Raw genomic sequence first — 20,455 nt, 5'->3', positions numbered from 1 at the left:
CTAACTTGGTCTCAAATAACTACTGTTTTAGAATCTTTTGCATTTTTACTGAATAGTGTTCTCTACACTTAAAGGCAATTTTTTAAGATCATAAAGCCTACATGCTACTGCAATAGCTGGTATTTTGAAGCTTTAGTGCAAAATTCAAGCATAAAAATTTACATTCTAAGAGTGGACTGAAATCATAAATAAAAACTAAATAATGCATGTTGATGCACAACCCCAAAAATATGACTGCTTCTTGTTTTCTCTTTAAATCAGTCCCACAGTTCTAAAACACTTCAGTGCTGAGACTATCAACTTAAATCCACAGGGGTCAGGGATGAGGGAACAAGCGAATAAAGTTTACCTGCATCAAAGAAGCTGGTGAGCTCAGAAGGAGCTACCCTGCCACATAAACAATCTGACTGACATGCATGCAGCTGCTGAGTACCCAAGTATGCACAGTTTGTTCCTTTGCCACAAGACAGATTTGTACAGAACAGCTATGCTGTGGTACACTGCCTGAACACCAGCATTAGCCACAGTTCCCACAGGTCCCATATCCAGCCCCAAGGAGGAAGCACAGCTCAGCTCTGTGGCAAGAGAACACCTGAGAGTGTCACACAAGAAACCTGACTGACTAAACCCCATTAGCATGTAAGATCTTTTAGAGGATGAGGGCTTGAACATTAGCCATGCAGGGATATTGCCCACCTCTCCTCATGGTTACTGGGTCTGTGCAGGTCAGTACATAAATCCTTCATGTGTATTGTATCTGTATCACACACAAAGACCACTTACAAGTACCAAAAAATCAACAGAAAGTAAATACTAACTCAGATGGTATCAGGTATATTTGAATACAGCAAGCCAACAAACCATAACCTGTTTAATCCTGGAAAGAAATCTAGTTGGTCTTCACTGAACTTACCTCAAAAAGGTGTTGCAAAGGACTAGATTTTAGTTTTTCTTTGTTGCCAAAGGATTGGAAACCAACACCCAATAAGCCTTGAATAACAATTACATACAGAGTTAGACGACAAATCACTGTAATATTTTGAAAGAATATAATGGTATATGCTACAAAAAGAAAATCAAAAGCATGACCTATTATTCCACTGCATAAAGATCACCCCCTCCCCAGAAATATAACAGCTAGAAAATAGTAAGAAATACTATGTTGATTTCTCAATTCATCGTGAAAAGAATTTGTGTTTCTAGACTTGTATAGACAATTATCTTTTACACAGCAACAAGATGTGAATGGGAAGCCACAAAGTGGAAACTGTCCAGCAATAGAACATGTTCAAAAATGTTCATTTTGCTCCCTCCCTTATTCATATTATCATTTTAAGGATAATAAGAACTAGGATACAACATAGAATTCCTCGTACCACCCATGCAATGTTTTCAAGGGAAATTTTCCTGCCCACTTAGAATATGCAGCTTTTTTTGAGCATCCTATTTGGCTTCAGGACTTTCCAAAAGCTATCTAAAAGGGAAAGAAATCCAAATCCCAATCATTTTGTCTAAATGAAAAGACCCCATAACTCCTTCAGTAATGCAGCAATATTGACCCATCAGTCTCCTAGATTATCTGAGACTGACTTTTAAGGCCAGCTGATTCATCTGAGCTGACAAGGACCAGGACTGATGTAGGAATGGTAGCCCTTTGAAAAACTCTCTGCAACTAAACAAATAGCTGTCTCAAGAGCTTCCCTCTTAGAAACACTGAGTACAGAAGTATAAAGTAAGAAGGCATGACAGACTTAAAGAAGAACTGGTCAGGTTTTAGGAAATAAAATTAGTATTGTCTTAGTAATCCTATTAATGGAAGTTTAGTTAAGGACAGCTTGTTCTATGAGCAATCAGAGGTGGGTTTCCTAATGATCTCTTATATATTAGTGTACCTAAGCATTCCACTATCCAATGCTGATTTCACACTCCAATCTCCAGCACAACTGTCAGTCTTTATTCAACCCAAACACATCCTTCCATGCATTTTCTGTCTTTCCCATATTATCCCCAGACCTTGTTATACCCATGAGTTAATGGCAAGATGCAGCCCATGTGGGAACTGATCCTGACTTGAGGTGCTGACTGGTTAGCCAGCAGGTTAAACACAGAAGTTAACTTTCTCTCCCAGAGGTCAACACATTGTATTTCTACTGTTACTCAGCTGCCAACTGTCATAATGCCAAAAGAAATTAATTCTCATGGAAATAGTTTTCTTTGTCAGATCTCGCTAAAGTTGCCCAATGGGTTCAAATTTATTAGGAGCAGAGTGACAGGAAGACAGATGGACAGATAGTGTGACTGCATACACTTTGTCACTTTAAGAAACCTGCCCCAAAACTGCCTAAAGGCTGAGGGCCTCTTTCCTATGTTTCAGGAAAATATGTTTTCAATTCTTATATTTTAAAGCCTTTGACAATAGCAGCTGTAAAACCAGCTGACAAATCATTAATTACAGCACTGCTTCTGAGAAAGAACCATTACAGTAATATTGCTATGCTATAATTCTGTGAGGCATGACCATTATTTGTTATAATACTGCCATATATTTGAGCTGAGCCAGTCCAAATAAAGAGGGGAGTACCTACTTTGAAAAAAATACTTGAACTACTAGGTCAAAAGCATGATTCTAGGAGTTGTGTGCTGCACAAATGGCAGAGGTGTAAATAACAGGTATTGTGAGAGTTATACCTTCAGGAGCCTTTATATTAAAATACATAAAATTCTTGATATCCAGATTTCAGAATGCTACTTAGTATCTTCAAAGGCAGACTGAATGAGGTCGGCTGAGAAGCCTTTTACCCACACAGCATTTCACTGCTTAACTGCCATTGCCACATTCACTATACAATAGTGTAGTGATAAAATTATGTCTAAGGGGAAAACACGAATGAAACATGCAAGGATAAAAATTACTCAATTTTTGGTGAACTCATTCTGTATTCAGTTCTTATGAAACAAATCATAAGTGAAACAAAGCTCTGCTATAAGCTACAGTTTCATGCTATAAGCTACAGAACCATGATCAGGAAAGACAAGCTGCAGGGGCTATAACTTAATAAAGGAAAGAATGTTTTATTACCACTCTCAGAGTCCTGAGAATGTTATACTGCACTGTCTAAAATTCAGGAACTTAGTTTACAAAGACAAAAGGTAGAACTGAATGTACTTTAGTTATCTACGCTTATGAATCTGAATATAAAAATGGAGTGAAAGTAGGGTATTGACTTTAAATTTTTAACCCAATTCTGTTCATAAAATTGATTCCTTGATGTGCCCAAAATCAGCAGTACCATTGAAACAGGAGCGGGCAGCATAAGGGCTGGAATAAGCAAAAGTGACCACTTGACATACATTGCACTTTGTGTTTGCCATTTAAACAAATAAATGGACAGTTTCCAGAGCCTACTGCAAAAGAACTGGAGATTTTTATAGCTTTCAGAGGTGTACCAGTTTTCAAGAATGAGGAAGTGGGCATTATTGCCTTTTTTTAAATGTCTAAAAATATGCTAGAACCAGCTTTTTTTGTGGAATTAGAACAGGAGAAGAGACTATAGATCAATATAAAATTCAAGATTAACAACAGAAGTCAACAAAGTTGTCAATGCTATGGATGGGTCAGCTCCCATCACAGAGGGATAGCTATAGATCCAGCAGTGGGACATGAATGATCTCCAGTGTGGCAATAAATATCAAGCCATGCATCCTCAGGCTGCACTTGAGAGGACTTTTCAATCCCCACTGATCTGATGATTTCAGAAGAGATGGGGGTGTCTATGTGTGTGCATACTGGACTGATAGTATTCCAGTCCCTATTCACCTGCACATGCTCCATCTACACACCTCTCTTCTGTTACACTTTAAGGGGAAACTGAATATTTTGGGGAAAATGTAGGGATATCTCTAAAAATATCTCTCTGGGCTCCAATGTGCAAAATTAGGTTATTATGGAAATTAATTACCCTCTATGAATAATGAGAAAAGGAACAACAATAAAAAACCCTGAATCAAGCAACCAAAAAACCAAAACCCAAACCTAAACCAAAACATATAACCTCCAAACTACACATTTAGTCTGAGAGAGGAGCTACTGAGGGACACTTGGATAAAATTGCTCCTGCTATTTTTTCAGCATCAGTACAGGTCATACTTCTGATGGATCAGTCTGGATTGTTTTGTTCAGCTTTTTTAAGGAAATGAACTATACATTACCCCCGTGGAAATAAGATATCATTCCTTATGAGCACAGAGTGAATCCAATGGGCCTACAAAAACTGTCACTGGAAACCTAGACCATACTATATAGTAGAAAAGGGCACAGCATAAAAAAATATTGAAACATACCAAACTGCATGCCCCAGTCACCAAGGTAATTTATTCTTACTACTTCATGTCCCAGCGCAACTTTGAGATTTGCTATAAAATTCCCTGGTAATGAAACAGAAATTATATTATTATTCAGTTGTAGGTAATCTCTCATCCCTATGGAACAGTTTTCTGGTTTTGTATCACCTATTCAAAATGAAGAAGAAAAGCAATCAGATGGAATATTCCACAGGATTTGCTAAAACCTGACAACCGAAAGCAGCAAAAATAGTAAAAAGCAAGTTCCTTTCTGATCAGGAAAAGAAAAGCTCTGCATCTCAACAGTGCCACAAAGTGTCTCACAACAGGGATAGAAACATAGACAGGTGGATGTACATGCACATATTGCCAAGTATGAGACCACAAAAAAATCTTTTAGAGTAATCTCGTAGTCTCGCAAATAAGTGGCATTATACGTAATTCCATCACAATCAGGCACACTCATACCAGGTTAGGCAAGCACTCAAAATTCACAAACTGCTGTTGTGATGCTAAAAAGAGAACATCAAGTCCTGAATCTCTATAGACTGTTGGAGCAGTTCTGAGCTCTGCACTTCAACTATGCTCCAAACTTGTCATATCATGCAAGGACATACAAAAGAGTTCCAGATGCTCTTACAACAAAAACCCTTCATCTCTCCCCTGAGCTTAGTTATAGCCTTAGAATTACAAAGAAGAAATAGCCACATCCCTTCCTCTATTTTCATGTGCTTCAAGGGTACCTTTTAATTACAGTACTGTTGTAAAGGATGCAGAAAGCTCTCTTCTTGTATTGTTATAACACCACATTATAGCTTGCAATTACTTCCAATTCCATTCTCTGTAGTTAATTAATTGTCTTACTCTGGGACAAACATTGCTCTAAAGAACTACTTCTGAAAGTGTTTTTTTTTAATGTAACAAAGGATCCAGAAATGGAACATTAAAAAATCCCAAAATACATAATTTCACTCAACTATCTGTCATGGAAGAAGCAATTACTTTACATAATTAATAACTATACATTATGAATTATGTATCATTAAAACCTGATACATTATTAGATACACAGATTTTGTAGGCTCTTCTGCTACAACCCACTAGTTTTTATTGTGAGATTAGGAAATGAGGGACAGTTTTCCATATAACATTAGAGCACAGCACAAGGAATTTATTAATTATTCTATTAGATATTACAGCAACTGTCTCAGTAGTACTGGTATAAAGTAATTAGCATATAAAAGCAAGCTTTTTGCAGGACAGCCACCAAGACATAACAATCTGAACTGCTCTGCAGTGCAGTACAAATCGAGAATTTAAAATTCAAAGGACTCTTATAACACCTCAATGAAAACTGCCTTGGGTGTCTTTGAACACCAATTCTAAGCTACTTCATTTAATATCCACAGTCATAAAACTATATTATGTGTGACTTAATAAATCTGCCAGCAACACACCACGTTCTTTTCTTCCCTGCATAATGATCAGAAAGGTTTTAATTAGCAAGTGGAGCCTGACATGGCCACTCACACCCGAGGAGGGAGATGTTAGCATGAGGCAGGCAGACAAAGCAGCCCTCCAGGAACAGTGAAATGCACACTCACCTACTATGGTGGAACGCAGATGTCCTATGTGAAACTTCTTGGCAATGTTAGGGGAGCTGTAACAGATTTTAACAAATAGCATTTGTTCAGTGGACAAAACTGCCACATCACCAAGTTAAAAGAATCCAACTCATGCATCTAGAAGAGCTGAAATAAATGCCCTGTTTTCAATTTTCCTATAAGATCCCCTGATTAGCTTCTGTCCCAGACAGCAAGTTTTCGTATCTGACCAGCTTTCCCTCCAGTATCAGTTAACAGACAGTGTTTTGGTTAAACCACCCCACAAATCAACCCAACAACAACAAAATATAACCAAAGCCCACTTGCACTGGTGACAAAGAACCAAAAATATCTTCTCACTTTTTACAAGTTTTGGATATACGGATCATTCTCCTCATGTCTTTTTCAGAGATGAGAGATCTTGTGTACAAGGATCAGTAACCAAAATGCCATCCTGTCAGCAAGGCCCACCCCACGAAGAAAAATAACTCTTTACACAATTGTCTGCTCAGATAACAAAAAAAAAAGTTCATCTATGAAAATTCAACCTTCAAATTAAAGCCAAGTTCTTACTTTCCATGACTATAGAAGCCTGCAGAGGGACTAGAGAACAAAAAAATTTATACATAAAAAATTGAGTCAGCCAATTTTTATTCCATGAGCAGGCGACAATCAACAAAATTGCACTGGACAAAAAATTTGGGGGCAGCAATTAACAAGATTTAACCAGACAAATGCCTGTCTGCTTTAACAAGTCAGGGAAGAAGGTATTATGGTGCAAAAAGAAATTCATTAGTGCCTGGAAATTCAGATTTTGTTTCTTCATAACAAAATAAAAAGCAGTTGTCTGAAAAACTGAATGCTATTATGCATTAAATGAGAATATTCTTAATGGAGGGCTGTGTAAGGCATGAACTCCTTTAATACCAAAAACACATTCTGGGAAAAAGCCTCAAATCCTTGAATATAATTTATATTCTACCTGGTGAATATATCAGCGTATCCAATACACCTACATATACTACTGCTAATATGGTTTAACATCACAGGCATCACAAATTACAGCATTGAATATCAGCAGAAAGTATCAATCAGCAGACAAGGGACTTATCTCAAAGGACGCCTCAGATGTGCTTACCTGAACTCAATCACTGCCTTTTGTCTGGGAACTGTAGAGAAAAGTTCACTTTTTACTCCATACTCTGAACCATCTTTCCACACCTGCTGCAGCACAGTCTAAAGCAAAATCAAAAAGAAAACAAACAAACAAAAATGCACACAAAAGAGTTTCATCAACAGAAAGCATCACCAGGAAAACTGCTCACCAGCCACAACGGAGACTGATCTCACACCCTGCATTCACATTAGTAATTTGATGGCTGGTTTGCCAAGCAAACACTGTCTCATACACAGATAAAAATGCCACTAACCTTAGAAAGCTGTATCTGATCAAATAAAAAATTTAAGAGAAATTGTTCTGGGGGGACTGAATTTTGTGAAAACCTCCTACTTTTTAGTGCCAAAGAAAGCCAACTCTTCCATCCTAATGTATCTAAACAACTCTTCTTTCTCTCTCCCACCTGCAAGTCTCTAAGGCCAGTATGAATGATCTGTACTAAAATATGTCTGCTTTGAAAATCTGGAGACAATGTAAAAAACCTTAAAATATTCCTCAAGATGGTTTGTGTGAGTTTTGTCAGTAATGTGCTCATAGCACCAAGTCATCCCTACATAAACCGAAATGTGCAAAGTCACACAGGCCAATGCATTACACAGACCTAACGTATGAAGCCGTATGAACTGGACAAGCTTCCTGAAAGTAACAGAAGCCTTTAACAAAGTGAAATAAAGTGGAAATCTCACTTCATTCAGTGGAAGTTTTTATCATTTTTCTCACTCAAAAAAATCACTTTACAGTTTTTCTGCAATGGCTTTTTTTTTTTAAGAAACAGCATCTGAAAAAAGCCTTTAATTCTGTTCTTATTATGATACCTAAGAAGACAAGCTAAACACATACACAAAATTGGCTTACAGACCTATTCTCTAATAGACATTGGCTTGGTTACAAGGTATATGTATACTTCAGTCAGGATTTTGAAGAATACATCGTCTCGTCTGGGTTTTTTTCCCCTCAATTTTTTTTTTTTTTTTAGCAAAGTGTATAATGAAAGATCTACCAAATATTTCTATGTCAGGTAAAACCAAGAGTATTTACGAGGACAAAACTTTTGAGTTGCACACTGTAAAAACTCAAAGTAGATGTAAATAAGCCTGCATTTTAAAGCAGAAGGAGAGAGGAAAAAGAAGAGTTATTAGTGAATGCAGTAGATGCATTGTTCCCTCACAAGAGGAAACCTTCTTGAGCCTCATTTCAAATTCTACATAACAAGCAGCAACAGGGATCCTCAGGAAAAACTTGTGAAAGACAATTTTACATAGAAAATACCTTCTTAAGACAATAGTAGGTATTCTATAGTTTTATACTGAGAAAAAATATTTTTAGCTTAAAGCACTTGAAAGACACTACTCACCTTTACTAGTAATTCCCTGTTTATTGTAAAATTCACTGTTCCTGGACCAGCACTGATTGCACTCACTACCGAATCACATTTCAACTAAGAGAATAAAACAAAACATACTGTAAATGAAAACAGGTGAACTGGAAAACTGTCATTCAATCCACTGTGAATATTAATTTAATCCACTGTAAACACAATGTTTTTTATTTGTTTGAAGCAATCATAAAGGGAACGTTTCATCAATGCTCTTGGCAAAGGGACAATTTTATTATTTCCCATTCATGCTTAATAACCTCTGAATACAACTCAGCTTGAAATGCCACGCATATGTTCCACTTCAGACCCTGTCTGTTCACAGGCTGTGTTTTCTTTTGATTGGGAGCAGTAGTTGAACTCCTTGCACAGACAAAAGCTGAAATAAATTTGACAACTTACACAGTAGCTATCAGCACTTAAAAAAAAAAAAAAGTTCAGTGACAACTTTCTGTGGTACTCTGTGTCACAAAATAAAAATATTAAAATTTGGGTCTCTTCACAAGCCAAGAGCTTTGGCTCTCAACCTGTCAGTTTTGAGAGTTACTTATTTAACTAGCTGTCTTTCACAGTCAAGAAGTTGTCTAAAAAAAGGAAGAAGAGGGATGGAAAGCATATAAAAATATGACACAATCACCTTCTCACTCAGTCAGCATCTATGAGTGAGGTAAGCTGCACTCCTACTGAAGCTCATCACCATGAAGAGGAAATTGAGCCCCCACGCTGGGTCTCCAGCTTGGAGAGTGACCTATCCAGGAGAAATCATAGCTAGCTTTGAAATTTTTATTTTCACAAGCTCTGCTAACAACAAGTTCCAATGCTAACTCCCAAGCTACATGAAAAAAAAAAAAAATTTACTGTGTTGACACTGAATTTTCCACCTTACTGTTTTACAAATGGGCCTTTCTACTTATGGGGCAGAGAGAAAACAGAAATACCCACTGGACTTTCTCCACAACATTTGTTCTGATAAATGTTTTTACATAATCTGTCATTTGTTACATCAGGAGTTTTTAATAAGAGTGTTCATTTGTCCTCTCCACAGCTTTAACCAGCTCTTCTCCAAGTGCCCTGTGATCCTTTAGTAACCAGATGTCCCTGTGCCCAAGGCTTGGACTAGGATGCCACTGTGCAGTACAGAAGCACAAAAAAACCCAACACAATGTCCCCTCCACAAAGAGGTAACAGTACAAAAATGAAACAGGAATAAGCCAGCCAAATGAAATCAAAAGCCCAGGGAAACAAGACCCTTCTGACTTTCTAAAAGACAATTTTCAGTACTTCAGAGCACATTGCTTCACCTATTAATTGTTTCATAGCCCTACTATTTAGGCTATTTTAGTCAACTGGAAAAACTTCCATCTCTTTTTGCTTAACCTAATACCTGTATTTCAAATATTGTGGCCCATTTCCTCAGAAGCGACTAAGAGCATTCTGTTGAACCTTGAGGCACCTCATCAACTGTTTATCATGACAAAATCAACTAACTGCCTGCATTTTTCCATCTCCCTGCTAGTTTCTAATACATAGTTATATCTTGCTAGTTTATACACTGCTTACCTTCTTTGGAGATGACCAGCCTAGACAAGTTAAACTAAATGCATCTCATTTATTCACCACCCAACAAATAACTTTTCTTAGAGATTATGGATTTTTATTTTCCTTTATCTAGCTGGCATAATCTATTTAGTTTGGGGGCTTATATTGATGGCCTGTTCTTCATTACTGTTAAAATTGCTTCTCCATGTAAAGTTGTAGGGCTAAATGTTTCAGGATTATTTACTGAGTCACACACAATAAAGAGGGGAGGAAACCTGCAGCTTCCTAAACCCTGGGAATAGCAGCTGTTTTTAAAATGACACACAAGGAAAAAAAAAAACAAACTTCTTACTGTGATGACACAGTCATTGAAACAGATTGAGAAAGAAGTTGTCAAATCCTTGGAGGCTTTTAACACCTCACTGGATTTCAAAAGTCCTCAGCAACTTCATCCAAAACACCTGCACTGGGGAGAATTTGGGAACTGGTTACTTCCTGAAGTCCTCTCCAACCTGAATTATTTAATGTTTCTAGATCATCTTTCAGTCATTTCAGAACTTTTTGGTTGTATATGTGTGCATCATCACTTCTTCCACCTGAGCCAGAATATTTATCTTGCCATAACAGGTCCAAGACATGGATAACTTCAACACCTCACCAGTGAAGAATGGCATGAGAAATAGTTTAACTCCTCAGCAGTATCACAACTGGTTTTATTTGTCCTTTTTACAGTATTAACACCCCAGCTACTGCCACTTCCCAAACTAGCACACCTGAAAAAACTGCTGTTTCAAGAAAAATCAATTTCAAGCAGATAAGGATTTGAAGGTTAGGCCTGTTTGTCTCACAGGCCAACTTTATCCATTGGCTTTCCAGAGCTGGGTTTTGTAGTCTTTGGTTTTTCAGGCAACCACACATTCAATTTCTTCCTCAAGTGCTGGACAGCAGCACAGACCATGGCACACCCTTTAGATACCCACCTAACTTGACCAGCACCGTTTACTTCAAACTGTTGGAAAACAATAATTTCATGAGAACCTTAAGCAAAGCTGCTTCTCCAATCTCTGTGAAGATGCTGTGTACAATTACAGTAAGCACAGCCATCAAACTACTCTGGCCCAAACAGATGCTTGCAAAAAGAATACTTTTTTATCTTATCATGCCCCTTACACCTCTAGTCTGTAAGTTCATTATTACATACATATGTGATGAATTCATCAGCATACCCTTTCAGCAAGCTGCTGAGCTTGAAGATGTAGGTCTTGCGCTAAGCAATCACCAGAACTGTTTTCTATTACAGAAGCAACGGAGAGCTGGAAGTCAGCAACATGCCTAAACAAACAAACAAACAAACAAATAAAAACCAACATATGAAAATCGGGAAAAAAAAACCTGCTGAAATGCTGGGGAGATTTGACAGATCCAAGCTGACTCTGCATATGATAAGTGTAATTGCCAAGAACAACCCAGCCACAAATATCTGAAGATTCACTATATTTAGAAAGCTGGGCTAGAAGGCCAAAAATCACTTTTACAATCAGGAAGTAGATATGGTGAGAACACCATCTCAGAATAAACAAAAACCATGCCCATGAGTAAGTAAAATTTACTTGCTAACATTACTGCAACTCTTGAGCAGGACACTGAAAAAAACCCCCATATAACTTCACATTGGCTCTAAGCAGTTTCACATTCAGATCACCAGTGTTGAAGCATTTGCCATTCATCCACTGCCAATTATTTGTACAGGCTTGTAAGCAATTATATTTACTGTGAGCTTTCTTGAAAAAATACAAGCAACTGAACTATCGAACAATTACATTGGTATAAAGTTTGGGGTTTTTGTCTGTATTTTTTCCCCTAAAGTCTTGTTAAGCTTTTGCAATAACAGGCATGACATGAAATAACAAAACATGACCAATATTGTAAGGCAAAATGTAAACAACTACCGTTTTTTGGAGACAGGAACTGCAGATATGGACTTTATTAAATTCTCTGGTGGCAGATCCAAAACTTTTGAAAGCTAAATTGAAAATAAAGACAAAATTGACAAAAGATCCAAGGAAAAATACTGCTCCCTGTTTAAATACCCACGGGGGATGCACCTTTTATATCAGAAATCTATTTTCAGCCCAGGTAAAAAAAAAAAAAAACACCAGCAAAGACTTCATAACTATTGGGAACACTACAATAAAATACAAACCTAAGCGATGTTAAAGAAGTCTTTGAAAAAAGGCAAGGGAAAACACCACAGAAAGTTGATGTTTTTTCTCACGAAGAAACCCACCGAACCCTTTACGGACTGAAGTAGTCACGGAATGACAGAACAGTTTGGATTAGCAGGGACGCTAAAGATCATCCCGTTCCAACCCCTGCCGTGTGTAGGGCCAGCTTCCACAGCAGGCCAGGCTGCCCAGAGCCGCATCCACTCCCAGGGCGGGCGCCATCCCCCCTCACTCCGTCCCAATCCCGGCGGGAGCCCCAGAGCGCCGCGGGCGGGCCGGGAGCGCGCGCCGAGCCCGCTGTGAGGCACCCGGGCGGGGACCCGCTGTGAGGGCCCGGAGGGGACTCCTGGCTCAGCGGGCACGGCCGCTCCGCGCCAGCCGTGGGGAGGAGCGGGGCGCACCTGGGAAGCAATGCTCCTCCGGAAGGAACCTGCCGCCATGGCCGCAGCGCCCGGCGGAAGCTCCACGGCCGACCCCGGCCCCCCCCGCCCCGCTCCTTTGTGCCCGCCCAGCGGCGGGCTGGGCCCTACCAGCCTCAGCCTACGGGGGGAGGCGGCCATTGGTTGCGCTGGGGGTGGAGGGATGGCGCGGCGCGGCGCAGAGGGGGCTGTACCACTGCTCAGGGAAAGGGCGGGGGGGGCAGCGGCGCGGGGACGCGCAGGGAGGTGGGCGGTGCGTCGGGAGCGCGCGTGCGCGGGAACTCCTCCTCCTCCTCCTCCTCCTCCTCCTCCTCCTCCTCCTCCTCCTCCTCCTCCTCCTCCTCCTCCTCCGGTTCTCGGGCACCGGCGGGCGCGGGGCGACATGAGCACGTGCTCCGTATCCAAGGTGAGGAGCGGGAGAGAGCGGGGGGCTCTGCGGGGAGCAGCGCGGCCCGTGCGGGAGCTGGACCCGCGGTCCTGCGCCGCGCCCTGCTCCTTCCCGCCTCCCTGCTGCCCATGCCCGCCCCTTCCCAAAGCCTTACTGGCTCTTCATCCATGCCCGGCCTCGCTTTGCCCAAGGCGCTGCTTGTGCTCACCGCAGTCCCACAGAATCCCTGGGTGGGCAGCGGCCCACAAAGGCCGTCGAGTCCAGCCCTAGGGTCCCACCGTGAGTGACCCCGCAGCGTCACCTGCCCGCTGCCTTCCTGGCACAACGAAGCCCATTCCTACTTGCGGTAAATTCACCCAGAACAGAGCCTGGGGTGTTGTGGCTCTAGGTTTTGTCACTTCCAGGTGAAGTCTGGTGGCACTGCTTGCTGCCGCCACTCATTGCTTCCCACCCCCACACCCCCCTCCCTGCACCAAAACTAATTCAGCGAAGAAATAGAATTAAAAGTGCATTCCCCACCGCATAAAGTTAAATATCTGTTATTGCTTTGGTATTTCTGAATTGAAAGCTTTTATGTGAGGTGTGATCAGAACGGGCAGTAGGGATAGTGATTTCATCAGAGCGTCAATGAATAACGAGACTTGAAATGTTGTATTGAAACGCTTTTTTAATCTCTTGCTTGATCATGCAGTGAACAACAGCAGTGGTTCACAGCATGTGTTTTATCACACAGGAAAATTCATGCCTCTCACTGTTTTTCATTGAGCTGTGATATGCAGCTGCATCCTTTGGTGGGGAAGGCACTGTGCAGGTGATTACTTCCAGAAGTGAAGTGCTTCCAAACAAACTTAAAAGTTAATCTGAAACAGCTGGATTCCACTTTTGGCAGTGGCTATTGCCTGATAGTTTGGCAGTGAATCATGTCCCTTCACCTTGTCTCCCACATCTTATACGTAATACTTCTTTGCAGTTTTATATTCTAGTTTTAGTCTCTTTTATTCTCAGCCACATTTAGTGGTGTGGAAAAGCCAATACTTGCAAAGCATTCAGCAGTATTTGTGTTTAGTCTGATTAAGCATCCATTCTTCTTTTGTATATATGATTTATACTTCCTGTGGCCAATTCCATTTGTTCATGCAGCAGCACAGATAAACCTGTTGGTCACCTTTTTGCAGTGAAATTGTTCCAGAATGTTTATCACTTGTAGAATAATCACTACTTTAGGGCAGCTGTTTTTAAATGATCCTTAATATAGGTGGTAAAATGAAATGTGTCTGAAAGCATCTCCAGTGCATCAGGCTCTCGAGAGGGTCAATAAAAATGTTGGTGTCTAACTGCAATTTCTTATTTGTGTAAGAAAGGGAATAATATCTTTGAAGTCACTCAACAGACTGGTGACTGTGATCAAAATTGAACATACCTCTGGTGTTTGATTTTCACTACATCATTCTTACTCTAGTGGCTGAACTATCCTAGGTTGAGTTCAGCAATCCTTGTGTAAGCATCTCCATTTAGAAATATGGTATTGAATCAGTCTGTTTGTTTCCAGCACTTAGGTATTTCTTTCCCCCTTGCTGCAGCACAAGAACCTCACATGAGAGTTGGGCAGTGCAATAACTCTTCAAATGAGATGAACTTTTGTAGAGAGGATGGCGGAAGAAATTTCAGATTTTCTAGAAGAAAATGAAAAAAATCTTCAAGAACTCGAAGCTTAATACTTGTGTGATGAAATAGGTCTAACTGGGAGATGACTTCTCTCTACAGGAATTCCTTGGAACAGAGGGTTTTACATGAACCTTTTCCCAACCATTTGTCATTCTGCTTCTAACCACCTACTTTTTTTGAGTTGAGATGCAGTTCACTGTTTCTTGGGCATGTAATTTCCTTTATAATTTACTTAATAATGCTCATTGCAGTATTCTGGATTGTTTTCCATTCATCTCAGCCTCTTGCCTTTTGTTTTTTATTTAACTGAAACTGTACTGAGACAACCGTACTGATGTGTCCCCGGGGAATAATTTCCTTTTAATTCTAAACCTGTTGGAGGTTTTGAGACATTTAAAGAATTTGCTGCTGGCCCAGTTGGTGGTTGAATTGCAAAACATAGTGGAAAGATGAAAAAATTCCTAACAAGTGTGCTGGGTTACTGCTTCCACTAATGTTCCAGCTTGAAACACAAATACAAAGGGGCAATATGTAACTTGATATTCTTAAAAGGCTGGCAATTCAGTGCAAATTATTGGTTTAATGGAGCACTGAAATAAAAGAACAATAAAGTGGCCTCTGGAGCCAGTCAGATTGATGCTTTTATTGAAGTCTGGGTTTTTTTTGCTGTTCTCTAGGGCTGCTTTGTTTTTAAACCAAGTACCAAGAAGAGAAGATTGTCTGATAAAACAGGTTAGTACATTTTCATTTATGCTTCTGTTTTTGAGAAGGGTTAATCCTGAAAGGTTCATCATATCTGACGATGAGTTAATATCATGAGTTCTGTCGTAGCTGTGTGAGGTTTTCTCTTACTACTTGATTGCTGAAAAGTCATTTATTTTGAGGAACACAAGCAAATTATTGGCTGGGTTTTTTTCATCTCCAGCAATCAAGATTGTATAGCCATCTTTGTCTTTGCACTTTTTTTTTACAAGAGAATTCCTCACTATGCTACTGGTTTTTTGCTGACAGACAAACAATTCACCTGAAGGTCTGAATCAGCCATTTTTAAGCTGTGGGAGTCAGAAATTATATTCCATCCATAAATCATACATTCTGGGTATTTTGCCTGAGTTTCTTCTGGAAGAGAAAAGCCATTTGTGACTTCTGTCCATTAGTATTTGCTGTAGACAGCAAATCCTTGCTATACATTTTCTCTAGATGTCTATGTATGGCTGCTTTCATTTGAGGACCGACTCTTCTTGGAACCAGAAATAATGTATCTTAAATAATTGCTATTTGAGACTCAGTTGGGAAACTTACTGTTTTTATTCCCAGGTTAAACTACTTTTATCATCAGAGCTGTCAAAATGCTTGACAATTTATAGAAAAAGATGGAGAGGAAGGTAACGAGGGTGGATTTTTGTCATTGCAACAACCAAAGCCTGTGCACTTAGACCACACTGAAATTTTACCCCTTACTGGATATTATGTTTTTATTTTTGCAAGATTAGACATGCTTGGATAAACTACTAAGCATATTACTTTGAGGTGGAAAAATAAATTTGACTGGACTAGCCCTAAAAGAGAGAGGCAGAGGTGAGCTGGTTTGGCTTTTCACAGCAGCTGGTTAGAGCAGTGCTCTAAAACATGTACTTGGATATGAACCTGTCCAGTCTGGAAGCCCAGTCCTGTTCAATAAGAGGTTTTAGTTGTGGAACTCCTCTGTATCAATAGTTGATAATACTGTCTCACCCCACAAAAGGCCTTTTGAGGACATTTGCATCTATAGTTTGCTTTTTGGTAGTGAAAAGAGGATATTTTGCCTTGGTATGTTACCAGATAATGTGATAGCTGGATTTTCTTCAACTAAAAGTCTAAGATCTGTGTAATCAGAGTTGGTTATGTATTCCAAGTGATTTTTCTTAGGGATACAAATGAGGTGATAGGGGAGACAATGAAAATAGAGGTGGAGAGATGTCTCTCATTTGTCATTTAGAGACCTGTTTTGGGTGGGTTTAGTGCTTTAGGAGATTTGCCCATCAGCTGGCTCTTCTAGAGATCAAGCCACTGCTGGTGCTCCATTGGATGGCAGCCAAGTGGACCCACAAAGTTTTCTGAAACAAGAGCAAGATGATGATGATATTTGTTTTACTTCAATAATAAAGGCTGTTTGCTCTGATTTAGTCTGTAGCTTATCTAGCACTCGAGATAGAAGCCTCTTTACCTTTTGCCTGCATACTGGTGTAATAGATTCTGCTTGTTCCCTTGCTTATTTTACCAAATACCAGCAATTAATTAATTGCTTAAGAGAAAAGTCATCTCCCTGAAATATATATGTACAGTTGGGTCCTTTTTTTTATTCTCAGGGAAGAAAGGTTTTGTTTTAATGAGCTTATTTGTGCCTTCCTTTGCTTTCTGTGTTTCCAGGTCATGATTTCAGATGCACAAGCAATGATTCAGAGGATGCTCAGCTACGGTTTGTCACTTGTCAGTCTTTATGGAGCCAGATCAAATCGGAAACAGAGGTGAGTTTTGTGCTTTACACTAAAGTGGTGTTTTGCATTTGTAATAATGCTGCTTGCTTTTTTGTTTCTGGAGATCTTTTTGACACACTTAAAAGTGTATGGCAGTTAGTTAAAGCAATGGGAGGGCCAGAAATATTGACTGTCTAGAACATGAAGTAATAATAAATGCATCAAGTACACATTTCTTGTAACCACTGAACTGTACACTTTTGCTGCTTCAAGCTTCTGCTTCTAAGCTTCTCTTCCTACTAATTGTCTTTTTTTATTAACTCCTGGCATATTGCTGTTGTAGTTCAGGTAATGCTTGCCAGCCCTCTGAGGATTTTAGGCTGGTCTTGACCTCAGTGTTCCAGAATTCATACACAGCAGCCCAGGATTCACAGTGGATTTTTGTGAGCACAGCTGCATGGATGTCAAATATGGAATGACACCGCTGAAAATACAGCCTGTTGAATTAGTATGGATGGCATGAATGGGGTCACAGTTTCATACTGAGCTGTGGCCTCCTGACAGCAGCATGCCATGTTGTGTGTTACATGGCATGCTGCTGTTGTGTCCATATAGCCAGCTGGCTTGCATTATAGTATGAATAATTGTGGCAACAGCTGTTTGGCTACAGAAAGCAATGCACAGCTTTTCCAGGCATTGTCCTGGGGAAGGCTCTGAGAGGATCAGAGAAAAGAGTGATAAACAGTTCTTATCTTCACTTGCTGCACCTGTTGTCGTGAACATGTGGAATGCGTTATGGAGATTTGTTTACCAAAGGGTGGTTTCTTAATTGGCCAGTGGTGATGGTGTTTGGATTCAAGGGCCAATTTGACCCACTTGTTCGTGACTGTAAGGGTGATGGGTTTCTTAATAAGTACAGTATAATAGAGTGATTGATCAGCTTTCTGAGAATCATGGAGTCAATGCTAATTATTACCCAGCTGGGGATACCATGTTATGACAAGTAATTGCTTCCATACAGCAGAGATTTCCTTCCGTCCTCTTTTCAGTGTCATGGATTCTGGGCAAGTGTTCCATATTCCTCTGCTTGCTCTTGGGCTCTACAGACATTAGGAGAATTTTTTTCCCAAAGTTTGTTTTGTGATGTGCAGTAGAAGCCAGATAGATGTAGCTTGAAATCTGCACCTTTGGGCTAAGCTCATAAATTCCTTTAAAATTCTTCCAACCCTTGTGTTCTTTGAGGCTATTAGGAGTTTTCCAGATACTTTCTTCTGGTCTTACTCCTCTTGATGGAAGACAATTCCTCCTATATTGACATATTGATATGAGCATTTTTTTAGAGTTTGAATTGCCCAAGGGCAGATTACCTGCAGTTATTTCTGCTGCTACAGAGAGAATTTTCTTTATTCTTCTTCTAGTGTATTTGTAGTATCTTTCCTACTGAGTTTTGAATCATATCTGTTGGCAAACATGGAGCTGATGGTTGTTCTTACATGTAAATTAGTGCGACAATTTAGGTTGGAATGGGTCTTAGAAAATCTCTAGTCTGAGCTCCTCAAAGCAGCATCATCTGTGAGGTCAGACTAGGTAGGTGAGGGCTTTAGCTAGTCAGAATTTTATTTCTTAGGTGTTTTCAAACTCTACTGTAGCAAATCTGATCCATGGCAGAGTATGTGGGAAGCCTGTGGCTTGCTAGTTTGGGCTTTTATTCTAGGGGTTCTGGTAGCGTGCTAAGGGAGCCTAGCAGGACATTCTCCAAAGGTTTTGCCAGGGCACTGCTACCTGGTGACTTGTTGGCAAGGCCTTGTGCTTGCGCTGATGTTTTCCTGGTTCTCTGCCTGAGGTGTTCAGAAGAGGATTTACTCTCCAAGGCACTTTGTTGTAGAGCACTCCTGGCCTTTGTATGTCCATCATAAACTGTGCTGTGGTTGTGGCAGTGCCATCTGTCATCTGGTTATGACATCCTTTCATGCTTCTCACAAGCGAAAAGCTGACCAGAAGTGTGGCAGGAACTACTCTTTGTTTTTGGAAGGTGAATTTTGGACTCTCTTTTTGTTTCAGTATTGCAGTGTACCCCAGTTTTGACCCCTGCTGTCAGAAGTGGCCTTGCAGATGTTCTTACGATAAATCTCATCAAGGGCTTACGGAAACATTCCTCTGCTATGAGGCGAGAATTCGTTCTACCAGGATCTGGGATAGAAACTAAAAAGCAAAGTGCAGGGCTAAAATACAGTAATTTTTGCTCTAATATGAAGATAATGGTTTTCAGACCACATAACAAATAGCCGTGACAAAACCTGGTGTCATGGCAGTAACTGAACTTCCAGTTCCCATGACTTTTCCAGAGTGAGAATACCATGGAGGTGACTTGATCATTTAAGATGCAGAGCAGACTGGTGAACTTTCTGGAACATTAATAAAACAATGCCAGCAACAAAGTTGTTTTGACAAGAAAAAACTGATGTATTATAAGAAAGCTAGGTAAGTGTGTAATGCTATGGCAGATTGAATGCCATTGTCACAGGTTCACAATGGAAGAAATAATATGTACTACAATGGAGGAAAACAAACATACTTTAATCATGCATATTAAGAACTGAGGTTCTTGTTAGGTCAGCTTAGCAAAAGCAATAGTGATCACAGTAAGTTTAGGGTTTGATGGAATCTGAAAGAGCAGCTCAGAGGATTGTTAAAGGATCTGTGGCAATACAGGAGTTGTTACAATCATGTTATAATGCTCATGGTATAAATTCTTTCAAAAATGTCATGTTACAACTTGTTCTGAGTTGCATAGGATTTACCAGGTGGGAGTTCAGAGTTGCACAATCAACATCAGAAAGGCCAGAAGAATATTCCTCAATAAGTGGAGGATGAAAAGACTAAAATTACTTTGTGTACAGTTTTATCAGTTATTTGGGAGACCAACAGAAGCTCTGATGTATTATGGAAGTGGAGTTCAGGCTATTGAGCAAGCATCATGTGCAATCTCCTGGAGATGTGACTTTCACTCTTTGATAGTGACCTCTTCAATGCTGCTAGAGATGCTTTGCTCAAAATCAAGTTCACAGCTGTGTGTGACACTTTTTGTTGCTAATAAATTTTGATGATGATTTTGCTTGGAACAAGGGTTTAATCTTGTTTCTAACGTGTATGGTTTAGAGTATATATTGATGTCCTGAACTTCAGAGTACAGGAGGGTTTTTTGTCTGTTCTAGCATAAGGCATATCTTGGTTTAGGGACAGATTTTCCAAGACACACAGACAAA

General features: G+C 39.9%; 2 protein-coding genes across 3 annotated transcripts in view; one reads left to right on the top strand and one right to left on the bottom strand.

Moving 5' to 3' along the window:
* Positions 1-12,774, bottom strand: part of RARS2 (arginyl-tRNA synthetase 2, mitochondrial) — a 29,296-nt gene extending 16,522 nt beyond the window's left edge. The window contains exons 1-8 of the mRNA XM_021545768.2: positions 12,663-12,774; positions 11,986-12,059; positions 11,263-11,368; positions 8,477-8,560; positions 7,084-7,181; positions 5,946-6,001; positions 4,342-4,425; positions 914-990 (exon numbers count right to left, since the gene is read on the bottom strand). Coding sequence (XP_021401443.2) covers positions 914-990; positions 4,342-4,425; positions 5,946-6,001; positions 7,084-7,181; positions 8,477-8,560; positions 11,263-11,368; positions 11,986-12,059; positions 12,663-12,701 — 618 coding nt within the window. The 5' untranslated portion in view covers positions 12,702-12,774. The remainder of the gene's footprint in view (positions 1-913; positions 991-4,341; positions 4,426-5,945; positions 6,002-7,083; positions 7,182-8,476; positions 8,561-11,262; positions 11,369-11,985; positions 12,060-12,662) is intronic.
* Positions 12,775-13,005: 231 nt separating this feature from the next.
* ORC3 (origin recognition complex subunit 3) overlaps positions 13,006-20,455 on the top strand; it is a 34,511-nt gene continuing 27,061 nt past the window's right edge. For both annotated transcript variants that reach the window (XM_021545728.2, XM_021545721.2), the window contains exons 1-3: positions 13,006-13,086; positions 15,411-15,465; positions 17,143-17,240. In XM_021545728.2, the coding sequence (XP_021401403.2) occupies positions 13,063-13,086; positions 15,411-15,465; positions 17,143-17,240 (177 nt within the window). In that variant the 5' untranslated portion in view covers positions 13,006-13,062. The remainder of the gene's footprint in view (positions 13,087-15,410; positions 15,466-17,142; positions 17,241-20,455) is intronic.

Source organism: Lonchura striata, chromosome 3 (genome assembly GCF_046129695.1).
Source record: "Lonchura striata isolate bLonStr1 chromosome 3, bLonStr1.mat, whole genome shotgun sequence".
NCBI lineage: Eukaryota > Metazoa > Chordata > Aves > Passeriformes > Estrildidae > Lonchura > Lonchura striata.
Note: the sequence above shows the minus strand (reverse complement) of the source record. Positions and strands in the feature narration are given on the sequence as shown.